At 39.1% G+C, this 21,884-nt stretch overlaps 1 protein-coding gene across 1 annotated transcript; it reads right to left on the bottom strand.

The window, feature by feature from the left end:
* Positions 1-593: 593 nt before the first annotated feature.
* Positions 594-14,630, bottom strand: camkva (CaM kinase-like vesicle-associated a). The gene is made up of 11 exons (XM_037764269.1): positions 14,475-14,630; positions 5,676-5,816; positions 5,444-5,575; positions 4,050-4,124; positions 3,760-3,898; positions 3,518-3,638; positions 3,335-3,410; positions 3,103-3,233; positions 2,909-2,987; positions 2,695-2,782; positions 594-2,038 (listed from the first exon to the last, which is right to left on the bottom strand). Exons 2-11 carry the CDS (start codon positions 5,768-5,770, stop codon positions 1,724-1,726), a joined length of 1,251 nt encoding a protein of 416 aa, XP_037620197.1. The 5' UTR covers positions 5,771-5,816; positions 14,475-14,630; the 3' UTR covers positions 594-1,723.
* Positions 14,631-21,884: the final 7,254 nt, after the last annotated feature.

The raw sequence follows: 21,884 nt of genomic DNA, 5'->3' as shown, positions 1-21,884 counted from the left end.
TGATATGACCACTCATATGTCAAATAGTTCCTCTTAAAGCATATACTGTATATTGACCAATACCTATACTGAAAAAAAACAAGTAGGCCTATATAAAAATTAGGGCTGTCAATCGAATAAAATATTTACTCGCAATTAATCACATGATTGTCCATAGTTAATCGCGATCAATCGCAGATACATATTTTATCCGTTCAAAATGTACGTTAAAGGGAGATTTGTCAAGTATTTAATACTCTCATCAACATGGGAATGGACAGATATTCTTGCTTTATACAAATGTGTGTATATAGGCTATTTATTATTGTAAATCAATTAATAACACAAAACAATGTCAAATATTGTCCAGAAACCCTCACATGTTCTGCATTTAGCATACAAAATATACTAAAAGCAAGTTGCGTTAAAACGAATTGGCGTTAATGTGTTATTATAGCATTAACTTTGACAGCCCTAGTAAAAATATAATCTGATGACCAAGATTGCTTGCATTTTTTGTGCAATAAAAAAGTTGGATGAAAGTGAAATGGTGGTTGGTGGCCTTTGTTGTCAAATACAGTGTCAGTGTGAGTGAGGACAACTTGAGAAAAATGTCACAGTTTCAGCAATATCAGTATTGCTCATTTTATTCATTCACAAGCGTTGTAGCAACCCGTTAGCTCAGCTAAATGTTGCTAAATACACACATAAATAAAAAAATACACATGTATACAATGCAAAAATACATAGTGGCACAGTATATGGACTCGGCTATAAACTCTGAAATTTACTTATTACAAGTGACAACACAATAACGACGGCTAAAACATCACTCCACATAAACGCTCTAAATTTAGTTTTCTATGTTTTAATTGTGTGTGTGTGAAAGTGGACAGAACACAAGTATCAATACAGCAGCATAAAACTAAACAGAAGGGCAAATGAAAACAGCTAAAACATTTCAAAGAAATCAGCAAGTAATTATAATCAAGTTGTTTCTTTTGAAACATTTCAGTACGTTACTGCAACAAATATTAAGGCACTTCAACTTAAAAATATGCTTTCTTGCTGCCTTAAAATTGTAAGTTGACCGAAGTTGCACTGAAGATAAACCAGCAGATGTCTAGTCTGGTTGTTACGTTGAATCCACTAATTGATTATTGTATCTGATTGTTACGTAATAACTAACAATAACTAAATGCATCCCAAATAGAGGCATGGTTTCTGAAGAGCTAACTCAAATATGCATGCAGGAAAGTATTTTAGTAAATTAACGTATCTTCAATTCTTGATATGATCAATCAACCAAATCTTTCAACTCATAATTTTAAGTCACAAGACATGAACTCAAGATCGTAAGTTCTGAAGCTGAAAACTAGCAGTTTGTTGAAACAGACAAATACACCTATATACAATGAGATGATGAATAAATATGAGCTGATTTCACTAAATTACACTGTGACTTTTTACAGTTTTCAAGGAAAAGGAAACAACAGAAGAGCTACTTTGCAACTAGCTTTAAAGGGACTTGTACACAAAATAACGAGAGTGGAGAACACTATTCAATAGACTAATCACTACAGAAGGCAAAATGATGAAATGCATGGTGTTGTGAAATAACTCTGCAAACTGGGGGAAGGAAGTCGAACAGCATAGACATGGTATCATCATGCCAAATGTATTGGCTCTACTGCACATGTGCTTGTTGGATGGCGAGGGTCCTCTTCTTGTATTTGTTTGACGCCTAGTCTCCCTTTCTTTGTGGTAACATTTGGGGAACATCGCCGTTGCACCGCGACTGTGGCTGCTCCTCCTGTCTGGCTGCACTGGGCAGGGAGAGTGCAGTGACGGTGGCAGTCTGTGTGTCAGGAGCCTTTTCACTAAGGGCAGCCTTTATGCTGGCAGCAACACCATCGCCGCTGCCAGCTGGAGGAGCAGGAGCGCCGCCGCTGGGCGTGTTGGGGTCAGCTGCAGCCCCTTCAGCGAGACCGGAGGCCCCAGATTCCCCCTGATCATTCGCTCGAAGTCTCTTCATGAGGGTGGTCACTCTAACAGCTTTCTGTGAGTAATTAAAAAAATACGGTGGGGTCAAATTAAGTGATAACATGCAACAAACCTTATCGGCTGATCCTGATACATGCTCTGAGGAAGGCATGACTGAAATGAATCATATTTTAAAACAAATATGAAGGTGCACAGAAATTTGCTGCTCTGCTACTTTGATAACTAACTTTTTTTCTTATATTTTTTTAGGCTGAACACACAGTCTCTCTAAACTTTTAAATGTGTTTTAAACTGCAGTTAAGTCAAATTGGACAAATTGTAGGGATATATAAATGTGTTTTTGATAATTTACACATGATAAGTTTATTATGTTTGTGGGGAAATAAGGGGAGAAACCATATGTATGGATAACATAAAGGAATTGTTGCAGCACCTGATTAAAGTTATCATAGTCATTAATAGCAGTGAATATACTATGTATACGTTTTCAGTTTAAAATGGTGGTAATATAAAAAAATTATATATTTTAAACCAAAATATTGTCATAAGACGCTGCAGTACAGTCCTCCTACCGTACTTGGAGACTTGGGAATATATTGTATTATTATTATATATATATGAACATATACACATTTTGTCCAACAGGTGTAATAATTAATGATATATGAGCAAAACTGTACTGATACATGAGATATATGAAAAGTAATATACCTTCCACTTGGCTTTGGCAAAGTTCTTTTCTATTTGAGCACAAACGCCGTCCTTGATGTTCTTGTCTGAGGCAGCATTTCCAGAAATCCTGACAGAAGGAATACGAGAACGATTTTTTTTCCAAGCATTTTATTATATTTTTTGTCCCTGTATAACAAAGTTCATAATGTAAGTTTTGTTGGAGTGACTATTCATATTTGATTAACTTTTTTACCATTCATGGGCAATAGCTTCCTGTGCAGTTAATCGCTGATCTTGGTCCACTTCCATCAAAGATGCCACTAAGTTTTTGGCTGTAAAATAATAAATAAATAATAACAACATTGAACTTGCTTCTCCAAAATTCAGACCTTAAACACATCATCTGTGAAATACAATTACATTGATATGCATCTGAGTATTTCTTACCAGAATCTGAAATGTCATCCCAATATGGTGAATCAAATTCGTAGTCCCCTGACAAAATCTTTAGGAAAAGATTCTTATCGCGATCATCATCTTCATCAGCGTCGTCATAGAAAGGAGGGTTTCCAGACAAACTGTTGAGTTGGCAGAATAAGAGCATTATAGGACAACGCACATTCTGATAAAATCACTTAAATATACATCAAATCACTGCAGTACATTACTGAGCACTTACAGTATATACATGGTGACACCTATGGCCCAACAGTCCACAGGTCTCCCATATCTCTGCCTCGCGACCACCTCAGGAGCTGAGCAACACAATTGAAACAACGTTTGTTTTTTTTGTACGACTACACACCTATCAATTGAACTTAGTAAAACTTAATTATCTACATTCTGGTTTTATGTCACTTACCAAGATATTCTGGAGTCCCACATGGGTCCTTAATGAGTCCATTTTCCAGTTTCGCCAGCTGGAAATCACTGATAACAATTTTGGAGTGCTTCAAACGATTAAAGTACACCAAGTTCTCCAGCTGTGTGAGTAAACAAATCCAGGTTTCTCTAACTGCAAAGCATTCCCAAAGAGCGGTTAATCTTGTTTGGCCTGTGGTGAAATGCTACTATCTTTCACTAGGTGTCAGCAGTGAAACGTACCTTAAGATTTCTGTGGACAATTTTCAGAGAGTGCAGGTAAGCTACAGCTTCCAACACCTGCCTCATAACATTGCTGGTGTCCCTCTCAGAGTAGTATCCTTGATCTAAGATCCAGTCAAATACCTCTCTGCCTGTAGCGCTGAAGAGACAGGATAATCCAAATTGAATGCACGCCACTTATTGAATGACAACACATGTTGAATAAAACATCAGTTTTATGTGAGTTGAGGAAGCACAGTGCACACCAGTCTGCGCCAACACTTCTCTCAAGTGCCTCTAATAATACTCACAGCTCCAGAAAAATGAAGTACTCTTTCTTCGTTTCAAAAGCGTCAACCAGCTGGAGGATGTTGTGATGTTTTACCCTTTGAAAAGCAGAAAAAAGGGGAAGACAGTAATAGGAGGGGGAGGAGGATGGAGGGATGTAAGTGGGGTTAAAATGAGCAATAAATAGAATCAATGAGTAGTGCAAGCTATAGAGCTACACGGTCTTATGCCAAGCATTCAGGACTGTTGAGATAAAATTACTAACTGATAACTACACCAGACATTTTTCACAACATTTGAAAACTGCCAGGTTAATATAATTGTGGGCCATGCATGTCGATTATTACGATGATCCTTTCATTTGCTAGTGGATCTGTTGGTCTTTACTATGTATTGTTTCTTGGATTGCAGCATCAATTAATTCCCGAGACATGACGATACCACCAACCTAAGGATAAGTTTGGTGACATTCTATATTTCTTTTATTGTCAACAAATCCAGGAAAACAACAATGTGATAATTCATCACTTAATACTTTCTGACTTTCCTACCCTGTCTTTGGCACTCAGCCACAAACCAATTAGTTCCTACTGAAGACATGAACCTAAAAAAACAGCTAAAAAAAAAAACAATTTTAATAACAAAATGTTGTCTGTCTTTCGGCTGTTCCCGATTGCGGATCATCTGAGATCTGATTTTATGATCCCCATTTTTGATTTGGCACAGGTTTTACGCCGAATGGCCTTCCTGATGCAACCCCCCTATTCACAGCGCCTGGGGGAGATACATGTTTTGGTGTTGGGAAGAAACCGGACAACCCGGAGGAAACCCACATGAACACGCGGAGAACATGCAAACTCCACACAGAGAAAGGCCCTGCTCAGACAGGGGATCGAACCTGTGACCTTCCTGCTGTGAGGTGACAGTGCAAACCACTGCATAAATTAATTGTGTCAATAAAACAAATATGGTAATATAAAATAAATAAATATATATATATAAAAAAGGCTCAGTAATTTCCTCAAACAGAAGGGCACATTATTCAAACAGGAGTAAATAATGTATTTGTTGGGGACAATTTTCAGCTGTGGATTTGGTGCGCTCATGAGTATTGCAGCGGGACGGTGTATATAAACTACAGTGCCCATATTCATGATAATAAAGGAACCTGACATCTAGTGCAATGGTTTAAAGAAAAATTTAGAATATCCCCACACTTATCTTTGTGAATTACTCTAAGAATGCCCAAAGGCAAAACTTCAGGATGTTGGTTGGTTTGAGCTTTTGCACACCACACTTTGCTGTGTCTTTGGCTCGACCTGAAGAAATAATTATTATGCTGATCGCTTGTGATTACACTTTGTCTCAGTGCTGGGACAGTCCCTCAGACGTCTATAATGAGAAAGATTTCACTTACATCTTTAAGATCATTATCTCATTCTTGGCAGCTTTCCTCACTTTCCTTCCGTCCTTTTTGTGGAACTTTTTACAGGTGTACATTTTCAAGGTGTTCCTATCCTTCGCCCGGAATATCTCACAAAACTCCTCTCTGTTAAAATGAGGACAAGAAGAAGCATACAGTACATCATATTTTGGGCAGAGAGGAAGTCTTTATGCACTCATCAAGATTACAACGTTGATGTACTCACGATTTAACAACATTTCCAAGGTCATATTTGTCAGCCACATCTGAAGGATTGTTGTAATCCTTCTTCTGCCCGAGTGTCAGACAACCAAATGGCATGGCAGCTCGTGCCCTATAGCCAGGGAATGTCCTGCCACAACACAACCTGTTGACAAAGTGCAACATGTTAGATTAACCTGAGTAGTACAGCATTCATCATTTAGACAGATGTGCATCTCCGCAGTATAAGGCGGATCTGAACACGGGTGAGCACCTGAATCGAAAAGCCCACCGAGCTGAAGCTGTGTGCTCATTACTGAATAACATAAAACAATATTACTGTAAATGTAAGATGCAGCGCAAATTGCTTTACAGAGAAATAAAATGTTTCATTAATGGCAATAATAGAAATGGAGGAAAAGTGTTGCTCAGTGATGGCACTTAACACAAAATGAATGCAGTAAATCAATGCACACATTTACAGGGAGCAGTGCGGGCACATGATTATTTCTTTCTGGGAAACCTTTTTGGTTTCATACATCTGAGAATAGGTATAAGTGTAATTGAGCTTGTGGGAGCAAATTATTTCAAATTACCACAAGAGCAAAACAACATAAAAAATTTCAAATAACATAATCATCCTCAGTGAACTCTGTCAGACTGCCAGGCTTGTTTCTCTCCACTCTGCAGTGAGTCAGCTCTGTACTGCAGCAGCAGCAGCAGCAGCTGTAACATTATTAATCTGTCTGCTTTTTTACAGAAAAGAATATTCAGATGGACTTGACCCCGTGCTGTTGCTCTAACTTTTGTCTCCTCTTTTTATAATTTGAAAGACTCTTGAAAGCTATTATCTCTGCAGCTCTGGAGAAACAAACATAGAAGAGTTTTGTGTTTTAATGGGGTCAGCATAACAACTATATGCATTACAATATACTGCATGATCATAGGACATTTGCTATGATTAAAGTACAATCGTGCTATGTAGTTTTTGTGTCACACAAGTAAAAAAAGAGCTATAATTTGGAATTAACAATAGGGATGAACGATATGGATAAATCTTGTATCACAGTGTGAAATTTCAGATATTATTTAGTTAAAATATAGTAATATTTCTTACTAATCTCTTGATTTCATTGATGCAAAAATCATACAGAAATCCAATATTACCATAAAGCAGAGCTGCTCATTGATTTGCAACATTGCCCACAATGGATTTATACAGCCATAGATATTACTGTAAAGTAATAGATACCACAATGTTAATATTATTGGAAAAAAATCTATGATGGTAGACACATTTATATAATCTCACAGTATATATTGTCATATTGTCCAACCACACGTAATAGCAGTGTAAACAAATGAATACACTCTCAGTCAAACTCAGTGGTCACTCTGCTGACCAAGGTAACACAGCTGACTGTATATCTGAACAGATAAATCATTGCATTCAACATAACATTTCTAACTGTAGACAACAAAAGGCCCAATAAATTAAGTTCACCCACATGAAGTCCTTTAACACATTTTTATGCCAATTTCACAGCCTCAAAATAAATAAATAAATAACTTAATAAATAACATAACCCTGCTGCTTTTTTTCCACCATGAAAACTGAAGAACCACCATGGATATGGGGTGATGTAACACTGCCTTATTAACATTTTTCTGATGTAGCTTGAGCAATTAGGCCTTTAGTGTTTTGAATTAAATGTCTACTTCATTAGTAACTTCCTGACGTGTTTTTAGTAAAGGATGCTACTAGTGGACCCTTTTTGTTGCAATTAACTGCAGAAGTGGAGTTACACATATAAATATACAACTTTAAATAAGGGTGATTTGAATTGCTGTGGCTGCACAGCAGAATCCTATACCGGTGCACCACTAGAAGCTAAATATTACTGGTGAAATAGGATGCTTTGTATGGAAAAGAGACCCAGTTTTTTGGCAGGCCTTACAGTAGAAATGGCAGCCAGCACAGGAGAGTGGGAGTAGAGAAATTCTGATTGAGGTGCTGTCTGGAGCCTCAGTCAAGACCCTATCAGAGACTTTAGCATCTGTAGTATCTGTAGTACAACAAATAGTGGTATTATAAATATAAAAAAATGGAATTTGAAGACTGCACATGTTAAGGGGACGGTCTGTTTATGCGCTTTATTACTGTTTATTACTTGCAAGCAACAAAGCAGAGGAGCTCATGTTTTGTGAATCAAGAGAGAGTCCTTTAGTTGAAGACAGTAGGCTGTAGTGAACGCAGTGTGCTACTGTCCACAAGGGGACTCATTACTCTATGATCCAGTCTCCTCAGATCTCCGCTGTGGAGCTCATTATAAAAAGTGTTACCTTATGTAAATTGCTTGGTTATTATAACTTAAGAGACTCCGTTTCCACTGATGTTCCTCATTTTAGCCTCTTTATTGATACTGATTTAATGGAGCTTATCTGTCTTTGATCCATATACTGCGGGGAGAAAAAATAATTAATGTGGTTTTCGATACATTTGGATACAGTCCTATACATCAACAGGGTATTAAAGTAGCTGTGCTCCGTTCTGCAGGTCTCTTTCTTTCCCCCACAGACAGATTACATGACCTTTTTTCTTCACATGGTGGGATTGGTCAACATGTCAATACAATATCTAGTCTGTTAATATCAAACAGAGGCAGTATTTTTATCATCTCACAGATCCTGGCTTCCTTACACTGGCTACCTGTTGCTTTTAGAATTGATTTTAAAATATTACTGATGACTTACAAAGCCCTGAGAGGCCTCGCCCCAAGCTATCTATTACCTCTGCCAAGGCCATGGGCCTTGAAGGAGGTTGTGTTTTCACCGCCATTGGTTTGTTTGTTTGTTTGTTTGTTTGTTTGTTTGTCTGTCTGTTAGCAGGATTACTCCCAAAGTTCGTGATTGATTTGAATGAAATGTTTTGGAGGAGTGGGGTGTGGCACAATGAACAATCCATTCGATTTTGGCGGCGATCTGGATCATGATCTGGATTCAGGAATTTTTATACGGATTCCGATCAGCCGTAACATTATGACCACAGGGTATAACACATTCGCAGTGTAACTGATGACGCGTTGATGACGCGTGACCCCACCTTCCTCCTTCTTTGAGCAGAGTGATACGTGTGTGGATGTGTGGCGAGACTCCGAGGTGCGGCGGCAGGTGCTGGCCGTCCGTGGTGAGAAAGAAAAAAGCGGGGGATGACGGGATGAGAGATAACCTTGTGTAACGCCATACAGACATAACAAGGCTGCTGAATGAGAGAGGCATCCGCCGATACGTTACACGGAAACACACCGTGTTAATAATAAGCCGACCACCTCACGGTAACGCCATCTGTGAGCTGTGATCTGTTTTTAAAGTCACGCACCTTGGCGGAGGTCTGCGCTCTCCGAGTGTCATTCTAGTTAGATCTGTTATTGCCCTATATCTCTTCCTGCACTCTGAGATCCTCAGATGCATCATTTCTTGTGGTTCCAAAGTCTAGATTCATTCACAAAGGTGATAGAGCCTTTGCAGTCAGGCATAGACAAAGGAATGACCTGCCTGAGGAGATCAGGGCTGCAAACTCTGTCGCGTCTTTTAAATCACTTTTAAAAATACTTTTTTAGAATTTGCTTTTCTGTGATTTTATTTATGTTTTATGATATTTTAGTTGTTTTACTCTCTGGGTTTTTATGTGTTTAGCTATTGGCTTTTAGTACATATCCTTGTGTTTTAAATGTGTTCTGTTTATATTGTAAAACACTTTGTAACTGTGTTTTGAAAAGTGCTCTATAACTAAAGATTATTAATATTGAGCTCCAATGGTTAAAGTTAGGATGAGGTCGTCGGGCAGCGAGTCTCCCAAGAGATTTTGCATGTTTTCCTAGTCGTGGGTTATCTTCTAGACACGACGGTTTCTGAGCAGCTCCAGTTTTGCCTTTCCTTTAAATCGCTAATGTCTGTCTGTCAAAATGGTTGAAACACGAGCTGAGCAAACAGTATTTTCATGACATTGGTTTATTAACTGTACTGCATGTCATTGCAAGCACCAACTACCAGAGTCTCTAAGTCACTATTACTTTACGTAATAAAAAGTAAACCACATGCCACTATAATAAGTCAGACTTGATTTAATCTTGTTTCAGTGCATTTTGAGGTCAACTTGGAGTAGCCAAAGGGATTAAGTCTCTTCCATTCAGCCATTACCTTTGTTGTTTAAGTTCATCCCAGACAAAGATTTCTACTCAAGGCTGTACTTTTTCCAGAAGTATGTACAAGTAAAGAACACATTTCCAAGGGCCGAGTAAAGAGGGTTGGAGCCCATCTCTTCTGTGGCGTATTTCAGTACACCATTTGCCTGATCAACATGCGGCATACTAATAGCATGCCCCTCTGTCTTAAAGAGGAGGGCGGTCAGTTCACAATTAGTCTGAAGTACGCTGCGCATTATGTGCTCCTGCTAAATCACATCCTCTGCATGAATTCCTGCCAGAACAATATACACTCACCCTTAGTGTGTTCTGGCTCTCACCTAAATTCACACAACTGCGCTGCCTGCCTGGGTATCTGAATTATTATTTTCATAATACATGCCTCAATCCTGTGCCGTGATGCTCGATCAGACCAATATAAGCACACAGATGACGCACACTAGAAAAAAATACTTCTCCTTATTTCCTTTTTTTTCATGTCTAAACTGTTCCATAATGTTTTTTACAAGGTGTATTAAATCAACAGACGTCATCAGATTCATGGTCACTCTTGAAAGGGCTCAAACCAAATGTATCAGCAAATATATGTCATCTCATCTTGAATGGGCCTCTTTGGTACACTTTCTCTCAAAATAACCACACCTCCAGATAGCCACCTCACGTAGACGTACAATAGCATGCATGTCAAGCAGAGTTAAGGGTCTGACGTGGGACCATTTACAGTAATGCCATCATTATACCTCACAGTGACTCACCCCTTCACCTGTTCTCGGAAGCTTGACTCACATCGCCACAATGCGCCAAACACTAAACAGTAAGTATGATAAGTCAGACACAATTTTGTGCGCACTTGTTTTTCCCCCTTTCAAAGTAATCTTGGAGATAAAAGGCTGTTCTCCTTCACCACAGGAAGAAAAAGATAGAAGGCACTTGACTATTGCTGAATCAGGGCTCTTTTATCTTTGCCTTTTGAACGATCTGAATGAAGTGTTCTTCATTAATGGGAATCTAAATGCCGTTCCAAATTCAGACTGTCGCAGAGCTCGGCATTGACAGAACTTAACTGTGGACACCCTTGGGGGACAAAGGGAAAGTTATTTTTCATTTGATAAACAGATTTCAAATCTGTGTCTAATTAGTTTTCCAGTAGCATAAAGTAGGTAAAGGTAAAGCCTCTTCAATTTAGGTTATTTAGTTTTCAAATAATGGCCATAACATACAAACAGGCATATTGCAAAAATGAGTAACTTGCATGAATTCTTCTACATGTCAGTAATATTTTAAATGATGACTTACTGCATGGTTTTATGACAAATTGAATGAAGAAAATAAGTAATTTGTTATCATGAGAGCAATAGCCAAGGCTGGAGCTTCTGAGGTCGGGGTACTTGACCTACTGCCGACGAGACAATGGTGTCAAATCAGCTTTTCCAGACGAGTCAGGTTATGTTTGTGGGTGTTATGGAATAAAACCAGTTTGTGTAAAATTAATTTGAGCAAAATTATCACTGCCCCGAGGCAAACAGAGGGGCTGGCAGTGACAGGACCAATGACACAAACTAAAAATGGCAACAACTACTGCAAATCAGGGGGAAACTAGAATTACCGCCTCGCAGTTGTACGCCTCCGCCAACCTGTCATGTTGCAGTTTACATCCACGTCTGTCCAACATGTCATCACTTCATCATTTTATCCTATTAGACATTTGTGTGAAATTGTCATAATTAGAATATGAATTCTTGTATTATGGCCATAATGTGTTTTGTGAGGTCACAATGACCTTTGGCCAGGTGGACGTTTGTGCCAAGTTTGAAGAAATCCCCTCCAGGTGTTCCTGAGATATCACAAGAATGGGATGAACATGAGGACCACAGTGACCTCGACCTCTGACCTTTGATCTCCAAAATCGAATAAGTCCATCATTGAGTCCAAGTGGACCTTTGTGCCACATTTGAAAAAAAATTCCCTCATGGCGTTCCTGAGATATCGCGTTCACGAGAATGGACCGGATGGACGTACAGACAACACAAAAACATAACGCCTCCCACACCGGCGACAAGCTCAAATATGACAGAAGGTCTCACAAGAGCAAAGAGTGGCGAGTGTATATGTGTGGCGGTGGGGGTGGGATGTATGATGTCCATCTTTCAGCCACGAGCCACACTCACACAACATAACAAGAAGCTAAGGAGCTGTTCAGGTGTATCTCTTTGTTCATACAGTTCATGCGGTAGTCACAGTTACGTAAGGTATAGCCTCGGAAATAATTAAAATATTAATGGAAAACGGTTGCATGATGTCACGTTAACACAGTAAATAATGATTAAATGATTGAATTATTGTGTATTTATTTGGGGCTATAGAAATTAATTTGAGCTGACTTGTTTGTTCTACCAGCATCTTTTGGGAGCATGTAACTATGTGTGTGTGTGTGTGTGTGTGTGTGTGTAGGAGGATATTTATCAACTGAAATTCCTCACGCATCTTCTGAATGCAGTTTGGGGGCACCGAGACAGCCCATCTCTTCCGTTAGATCACTGAATGAAGATGTAGGCTACTGTTGTGATTTTTTATTTGCTACATAACAACATACAAGCATACAAGTTACGTAAAAATAATCGTGTTGCTATTTTTGTTGTTCAAAGTCACGTCAGACGGTGGCAGCGGGCCAGAGAGAGCCGTGGATTTGGCCACAGCCGAGCCTCTTCAAAAGGAACGGCTTGGTGACGAGGCAGATGGCGACGGTGAAGTTTGAGCCAAATTTGAAAGCCTGTAATGCCTCATTTATGGCCTTAATGCTCTTGCTAGCTGTGAACACAAAGAACACATTCACACTTCTATTTTTCAAGGACATTATCTCAGACTTGAACAGAAGCACGGAGATGTGTTTGTCCAGAGAGAGGGGAGAACATTTTGATGAGTATGAATCAGTCCTCCTTTGTGCTTGACTCTGCTATGCGTTGAGTCGACCATTCATCTCTTCTGCGGGCATCACTGGTTCATCTGACCAGTTTCTTCTGATGTTGTTTTGTTGCCATGGTCACCAAGTGCTACATACAGTATGCACCGTGGTACTGTCTGTGCAGAACAAGCTCTCTGCGTACTCGTCGACATCACTGCCCGAGATCACTGCCACTGCAAACTCCATTTACTGATCTGAACTCAAACACAGTTTACAAAACAAAATCCAGCATATTAACCAAACTAATAATAACAAATAATCATTGTGTTTGAATTAATTTTTTACCATAAAACACTGTGTGCCCGGTTACTGAACGCCCAATGACAGGCACCACGACTCAGGTAACACATTCAATTCAGTGTGAAGCCTGTTATATAAACAAAAGGCCAAAACTCTATTCAAATAAGCCTTTTAAACACTTGATTCAATGATGAATCTTTCACTGTTTCTCAGAACGAACCACCAAGGTTAAGGGGAAGAGAAAAAAATAGAGAAAACAAAGGTGTGTGGCAGTATTTCTGAAAAGCAGTGGAACATGCAGCAGCTACTGTACATCAGGTATCAGTATCTCTATTGTTTTTCAACAATTTTCCTTTATAAACCTTATAGATCTTGTTTAGTCTTTAAATGTCAGTGATGCATTAGACGTAAATCTTTCCAATAGCATTATCTTGTGTCTATAAAACCCCGGTCTTTGAGCGTGCTCCAACACAAGATCCCCTCTTATCGCAAGTTTCCTGCGTCAAACCAACTGGCAGTCCAGCAGCCAGCGTTCCCAAACTTTTTTTTTTGCACAATTCACATGTAGCCTATACTGATGTGAAGCCCTGTCACTGATCCAAGTGCATTTTTCCCCAATGCTGAAATTCCCAACACTGGAGCCCTTGCAAGGACCGACCTCTGGAGGTCCACACACCTGTGTGCCTCTCTTTAACAGGTTTATTCAGTATAGATGACAGCCACCTTCATCAAAACCTTGAACTGTCAGAGAACTTCCTGCCCTCTTTCCTTCTGGGGTGTATGAAGAGGCGGCTTATAGCATTGACAAAGTTAAGTGGTGGGTATTGCATTCACAAGCTCTTTTAGGTGTGAAATGATGGCAAATAACTGACAAGGAGGCAGGGACAACGCGAGACTGAGACTGTGAAGTGAAGAGGTGCTGCAGTCTGAGTGCATGAGCAGCATGCCTTATGTAAATCTGTAAAGCGCAGTTTTGGGCAAGTCTTTATGAACTATATGAAGCTCAGATTGTGAATGGACTTGTTGAGCAGAATGATGCCTAAACTTTGACTTTAAACAGGTTTGACAGATGTGATGATCCTGACAACCTCACTGCTCAATAAGCAGCTTGACAGTTTAAATACTAAGGCTATATAAGGCTACATAGAGTAGTTGCGCATCATCCAGGGCAGACTGATGTTGCAGAAAACTCTCCTGCAGGTTTTCTTCAGTCACACAATCACGTGAGCGCGTCTGATATTTATACCCAAAAATGTTTTATTGTCGCAAAAGTTTTCTGAACCAATCATGCGTCCTATGTGTCAAGACGACAGTTACTGAATGAACAAAAACCTCAGAGAATAACATTCCTCGACATCCTTTGACAGCAATGTTATGATGGGAAACCAAAAGATTACGCAAAATGACGTTCACTTACCTTCAATGAAGTAAACTGGTAATAATCAATAATATCCAGCTCTATCTCTGTCTCTATTGTTTTAATATGTTCCTGTTGCGGCTTCACTTTTCTTTCTCCCACTGATCTTTTTAGCAGCCAGCGTGCTCGCAGAGAGATTTCAGATCCTCCAGCATTTCCAACAAGTGAGCTTGTTCACGGGAGTATTACGTGAACGTGTGATGGTAACAGCGGGCTATGATGATGCAGGAAGGAGGGGAGGGGTGAGGGTGTGCGCGCGTGCACGGTGCACCACTACAATGTGCGTGTGCGCACGCACAGTGCAGCAAATGTTTTGATAATAGTGTCATCATGTTTAGGACTTTTAACAGTGATTGAGCAGGGTCCAAAGATTTTTTTTTCCCTCCGGAAGTTGGAGAGACTTATTCAATAAGATCTGATCCCAGAATAAAAGCAGCTTCTCCCATCTCTCCAAAAAAAACAAAAAAACTTAAAGGGACTGTTTGTAACTTTTTACACATAAAAATCTACCCGGTCGGTTTTCCCATGCACGCTCTCATATGCGTGCTCGCGTGTGGCTACGCAGTTCAGACCGCTCCTATGCCTGCCTTCACTCACACAACGCGCTCGTACTCGCTCCACCTCACGTTCATGCGCGCACACTAAACACTGCAGAAGTGCGTAGTGAGAATATCTAGTGAATGTACAGTGGAAGTTAGTGCAGAAATAACTGCTGCAGCTCCTCCAGACCAACAGAGGTTTCCCCTGTCTTGTGAAGTGACGGGGCCCCGCAGCGAGTAACGTCATCGTCTTCGACCGGGTGCCGGTGTCTCCCTTCCACCACGGTCGGAGACGAAACTGTTTTTTTTCCTGCTTCAGCCCCGGAGGCTGAAGCAGGAAAAGCCATCACTAGGATCAGCAGTGATTCATGGAGAGTCCTTCGTCTGGTCAGCTAACATTACTGCCAAGCAGTTGAAATATAGAGTGATATTGTGGTTTTAGCTGGCGTGTTTCGCCTCACTGTTTTTAGCGATGCTCGTTCATGTCTATGTAGAGCGAGCAAGCGCGAACCCAACACTGACTTTCGTTGACTTAACGGCCACAGGTGTCGCTGTTAACAAGCATTTCTGAAAGTTACAAACAGTTCCTTTAATTCCTTGCACAATCTCCCTGATTTCCCCCACATAGAGAGGGAAGCTGTTGTCATAGGTTTGCTTGCTCATTAAATAAGTCCTAGCAGCTTTTGCACATATTTATGGAAAGTTTATCCCTTTTCTCATTTTATTGTGTCTTTTTTTGTCCTGATATTTCAGTGGTTTCTTTTATATTTTTCTTGTGGCCTTCTTTTCTTTTTGCTGGGTCCTGATCCCAGTAAGCCTTTTGAGTACTCTTTGTCATGTTTTTGGTATGTCGGTCTCTTGTCTGTGCTCTACCTTATTGTCAATACGGATGCCATCCTCTATTTTTGCTGCAAAACAAATCTACCTACGGTTAAAAATAAAGTCACCTGAACCTGAACCTGAACCTTATTCATTTTAAATACCATGTTGTTGTGATTCCCTTTGATATTACAGAGTTTTTTTCAAAGTTATATTTATTTAGAGAGACCAAGAGAGAGGCAGGATGGCACATGGATGTTTTATTTATAAACTCACAGTAAATTATTGCATATTTTTTATCATGAAAGTTAAATCAAAAAAGATGAACAGATACAGTGACTGGTCACAGGACCTCATGTGGGCAGTAAGGTAGAAAACACGGCCCCACCACAGCCTGATTGACCTTACACAATGCAAGTCAGTAATAATAATACCTGTTGGTCCATATAGAAAAATGAAATATGTTGGAGAAACAACCAACTTTGATTCAAAACTGTACTAAAATGAATTGAAACCCGGGCGTCTTGGAAGGTATGAAAATGCATTTCCCAAACAGCTTTGACTGACAGTAATTTAAGTAATATTAATAATACATGGCTGTATGCATTACGTAAAAATTAACCTGGGGAGAGACCAGGTATATGTGAGTGTTTTGATCGTGTACTTGTTATGGATGAGACCAGTATGTGTCATGTTGCGTGGGACTGAGTACATTCTATCCTAACATTTTTGTGAAAATGTACATTTATGGAAGTAGGAAGTCAACATTTGGCTTTAAAAACTTCAAAGTTACCCGGCTACCACAGAATTGTTTCGTTTTTACAGAGACCTCTGTGTGCAGGTGGCAGCTGAGCAGTTTCAAGAGAAAAAAACTGATCTGACCAGCGGTAGCACGTTGCAATTATGTACAGGTATATACAGAGGATCTGCAGGGATTTTAGCTGGTAGGCAGACTCTGTATTGGCTTATGTAACATGAGTGTCTCTCTCCTAAAATGAGTAATGCCGCTAAAAGGCCATTGGGATAACAGGAAAGAGAGTGGTGGAGCATCTTTAACCTGCTCCCCACCTACCCACAAAACCACCTACTCTCTCTTTTCTGACTCCCGGTATCACATGGCTCTCCGGAACTTACTGTAGCAATACAGGTTGTGCTGTATCACAAATCTGAGTCCTGGAATCCCTTATATCACTGTCAATATTTCAGAGCGGTTCGATCCACGGTTCCTACTGTCTGTATGTCAAAGTGTCCTTGAGCGAGACACTAAACCCTAAGTTGCTCCCCGGATGTTTACAGCTCCTAAATGCTTAGGATGGGTTAAATGCAGAGGTCAAATTTTGTGTATGTACCCATTTGACAAATGTAATAAAGTTTAAGTTTAAGTTTGAAATTACTTGGAAATAGAAATATAACCAGAACAAAAACATTTATTCACCAAAGGCAGTTAGGAGGTGCAGAGTTTGTATCACAACTAGTGCTCAGGTACACCCTAGATTTGGATATTCTTCAGATTAAAGGTGAGGCATCTCCCTTTTTAGAGACAGCCGTATGACATATATTACCAGAAGCACAAATATGTTTAGCACAATATATAAATGATAAACATAACATGATAGAATTAAGACTTAACTCTCCAGTGTCTTATCTGAACTGCCGGCCACCTCATCAGCGTATATTGAAGGATTTTTTACATTCTACAAAATAAAGCTTAACTCCATACTCACGTGTTTATGCTCTAATAATTGCATGTCTATGCGATTATTACAACAGCTAAATTGCCGTTTACATCTACGATTTTGGTGCGCTGTCGCCATAGTAACAGCCTCTTCAGGGACATACATATTGCAGTGTTTAGTGCCATTTGAAAGAAGAAAGCTATAATAAAAGTCATTTTGCACTAACAAATCTCACAGCGAGGATCCCTAAAGCTACTTTGAGGATCATTTTCAAACCAATGAGACTCCAGGGATATTTGCAATGACGATTATTGCTAAATTTAAACTCAAATGCTATAAATTTGGTGGCTGGAGAGTCTGCATAATCATATTAGAGGATTTCATGAGTCTTGTAGACTAACGTCGTAGGTCTTTCTCTGACCTTTGACTCAGAGTGCACCCTCCTTTTATTATTCAGGGATCCTCTATTGTCATTTATTAGTCCCAGTCCTAATTCAGTTAATCTGTTTATCTCAATATTTGAAGCTGCGCCATGAAATCAGTTACAATCGTCACTTGCATTGCTATTTGAAAGTAGATTCACATAGACATTTGTCCTTCAACAGTCATAGCTGTCTGATAAAGGACAAACTGGTAACTGTAGCTGTTTAGGCGATGTGGAATTGAAAGGATCCCTACACGTCATCGCCATCGCTCAAGTTATTTTTTTACCATACGGACATTAGAATAAACCCTTTCTCTGTGCCTGCCATTGAAAACAGTGCCTCCAATACCCCATTTAGTATATTCCTCTAATGTGATTTATATCTGCTGTAATTATCCACCAGAAAGCTTATTAGTCTGTCATACAGTAGAAGCTTACGCAAAAGTAGAACCTGCGTCACGAAGCTCGCAGGCAGTACCTCACTGTGCTTCTCTGAAACTATCAATGCTCTGCTCATTCCTATGTTACCATGGCTGCATCTAGTTAATCCAGCATTTGTAAGTCTATGAATGGACTCGAGTAACTCCCCTGCTTCACTGTTTCTACATGTCTGTCTTCTCCCTTACAGTCTCTTCATGGAGGAGTTTTAAATAGATAATGTGGGCTATGTTTGTATCACATCAGATGTCTGCGCTGTTTCACAGGGATTTAGGAAAACAAAGTGAGAATCAGTGACGAAAATATCAATATCATCATACTTGACAAGCTCTATTTCAGGTGTATTTCTCTCTTAGCAGGCAGATGCTATATATGTAAAAATGTAAATAAGGCCTCGCTTATGTATTTAAAAACACAGACGCTAAGTAAAACTGCCCACCAGAGCAGGATAAGGCGTACAGCAGACTGTGTGTCAAAACACACGGCATAAATATCCTTCTTAACTCACACTGCCTCAGATTCAGACCTGACATGAATGGATCCTGGTGCAGTTTCCCTTGCTTTAGAAATATTCTGGTAGCAGGTGAAAAAAAGACTGCAGACTTTTTTACATTGTTTTAAGAAAATTGGATTTTTCTCTTTTGTTTTTGCAGTGCAGGATTGGCCCTGAAATCATATTCTGACCAAAATATTTTTTCTCCACAATCCTGTACTCAAGCTCGTAAAAGATGAGTCAACTTATAGTTCAACTTAGTTGTCATAGAAACCAAAACCAATAGTCATGGGGTCTGTGATGGAAACCTTTGAAGGGCTGAAGGCATGCTTCTCACAAGCATCAGTGGAGACCTTGACAGCTATTACAGCAGTTTCTAAAATGTTTCCTGGGAAAACAGCTCCAATTATACAATGTAGCATGTAAACAGTGCTAAAAATAATAACCCAAATGTAAGTGAATACATAAGATCATGGCTGTTAAAATTCTATCAGAAAATAAATATTGTAAAAGAAGGTTTCAGCTATAGAAAAGTGCTATATATGAACTTATTTAAAATATATAAAAAAGTATTTTGCTCTGAAGGTCCTTGTGGATTGTATTCAAAAGGCTTGGAAATATGTTTTGGATGAATGGAATCATGACTAAACCAGCCGTATAATTCAGATATATTCATGTAGCAGAAATGCACCTAATTCTGAGATATGTACAGTCAAGTTTCATGCCTTCTAGTATTCCTACAATATGCAGCATTTTACAATAACAAGGAAAAGTTCAGCAACTGATTGTTATTTTATTCTTGCACTTTTTTGTGGTTGTACACATGGTTGAATGTTCTCATTGTAAGTCACTTTGGATATCAGCTAAATAAATGTAATGTCATTTCAGAATGCTAACATTTGCAAATCCGGCTGCTTGAGTTGTTTCATCAAGCCTTTTCTTATAAATTCATAATTCAGTATACTATATGTATACTTTTATTTTGCAATTCACACTTAATTGCAAAATTCCAATTAAAGGGTCAGTTAAAAAAAAATTACAAGATATGTTTTGACTCAGTGCCTTTCAGATAGATTTTTTAATTATTTTTCTATTTGCCTCTCCATCTCCAACAGCGGATGTAAATGTTTGTGCTGCTCAAACATTCTGAAAAATTAAAATAAAAATCCTTGACGTGGACACTTTTCAATGACACTATATCTACTAATGAAACAGTCCCTATTAAAACTGTTGACAGTGTGTTCTGTGGATTATCCAGACTAATAACAGTGACACTGTTTCTATGAAAGACATGTTGCAGATGATTATGGTGTGAGCACCAAGAATGACATTTTAATCATCCCCAACTATTGGATTTGTGGCTGAAATCTCAGAAAATATGCTGTTGTTTTTGTTTTTAGGAATTTGGGTTGATCGGCCCTTTAAGAGTAAATCATCTCGACAGTTGGAGAAGTTTTTGCTTCCATACAGGGAGGGAGGCACAGTGTCACAGATGATACCCTCACACTTCAAGTAGAACATTTGGTGCTCTTCGAGGTTACCATAGCTACCACAACACAGCGAGACCGGATGTCCATAATGTTGATCAGCTCGTAACAGGTGGTGCATCCATGATTTCTGTGTCAAAGCAAACAATCCACTTCATGGCGAAGAGAAATGAGGTAAATTGCAAAATATCTTGTGTAACCCAAGTCCCCAACTTTTAATTTAAAGTATGAACACGGTGAAAAGAGTACAACTCAATGTTAACAAACTTGGTACATTTTTTTTATTGGTTCGTGCTCTTGGGACAAAGCAGCAACAATAAATAAATGAACGTTCTTTAAAGGTTTCATATCCTTGTAATTACTGGTCTCTCTGCTCATGTGGAAAGGCAATTTATCTCTGAGTTCTCTTGTGCTAATTCGGAGTTTATGAGGGCTGCCTTTGGGTCTGCACCGACACTTAACCACTTCCATAAACAGTGGGACTTTTTTTACTAATTGCTGCAGGTTACAGCTGATGCAGAACTATTACGTCTCATACACTGTGTTATGTCCACAGTTTTTTAAAATAGCTTTTGCAGATTAGTTTTATGCAAAAACTGTGATGGATTTTCTTTTTCTGAAACATGACTTTAACCTTTAAATGACAAAATGTCATAATTTTAGAAAGATAATTGGATGTAGTTTCTGCTCATCTATGAATTACACCTTTGTTGCTAATCATGTTAATATTAAATAAGACCTACCGTGATGATCAGCGTGATCCTACTTTCGTCTATATCGACATGGTTTAACGGTCACTATCCACTACTTTGAAAACAATCACTCGTCTTCAGTCAGTAAAGCATTTTCAAAAGTCCAAATTCGAATGCCCCTAAAAGGTGTTTTTACATACCCATATGAAATAACATATCATTTGATTACATATGTTACTTGCGGGGACTGGGCTGGTGCTGATTCTCATGATGTGGGTCACCTTATCTCCATAAGGAGGATGAGTAAAATATGCAATTCAGTGAGTTAGTGAAAGAAAAATATGTATTCAATGTACTCACAGTAAAGAATTCACTTTGAGGCATATACAGTATAATAATCCTTGAATTAATCATGGGATGGAATATGACCCTGTGTTGCTCAATACATGAATGGATGTTATTTTGTGTGTATTGCTCTTCCAAACTCATTTTATTCATTACCCTGAGACAAACACACATACGTGAAAATTATGAATAGATTATAAAACATGCATAAAGCAGTTTGCTAATTTCCATCCATATCTCTATGCCTTCCTACACACCACTGGTATCAAATGGTGGTTGCCATAGCAACAGGCTCACAAGCCACAACAGGGCTTTTGGAAGACAAATACAGATCAGCATAACAGAAAATCTCTCTTATCCACCTTTTCTGTCGACAAACCTGTCCTAAAACCCCGCTAACGAAAGCTTACATTATTGAGTTTTGCTTCTCTCATTTACAAGGCACAACGACATGACTGGTAACACGGGCAACTTAATGTTGTCACTGAATAACATAC

The sequence above is a fragment of the Sebastes umbrosus genome, chromosome 1 (genome assembly GCF_015220745.1).
Source record: "Sebastes umbrosus isolate fSebUmb1 chromosome 1, fSebUmb1.pri, whole genome shotgun sequence".
NCBI lineage: Eukaryota > Metazoa > Chordata > Actinopteri > Perciformes > Sebastidae > Sebastes > Sebastes umbrosus.
Note: the sequence above shows the minus strand (reverse complement) of the source record. Positions and strands in the feature narration are given on the sequence as shown.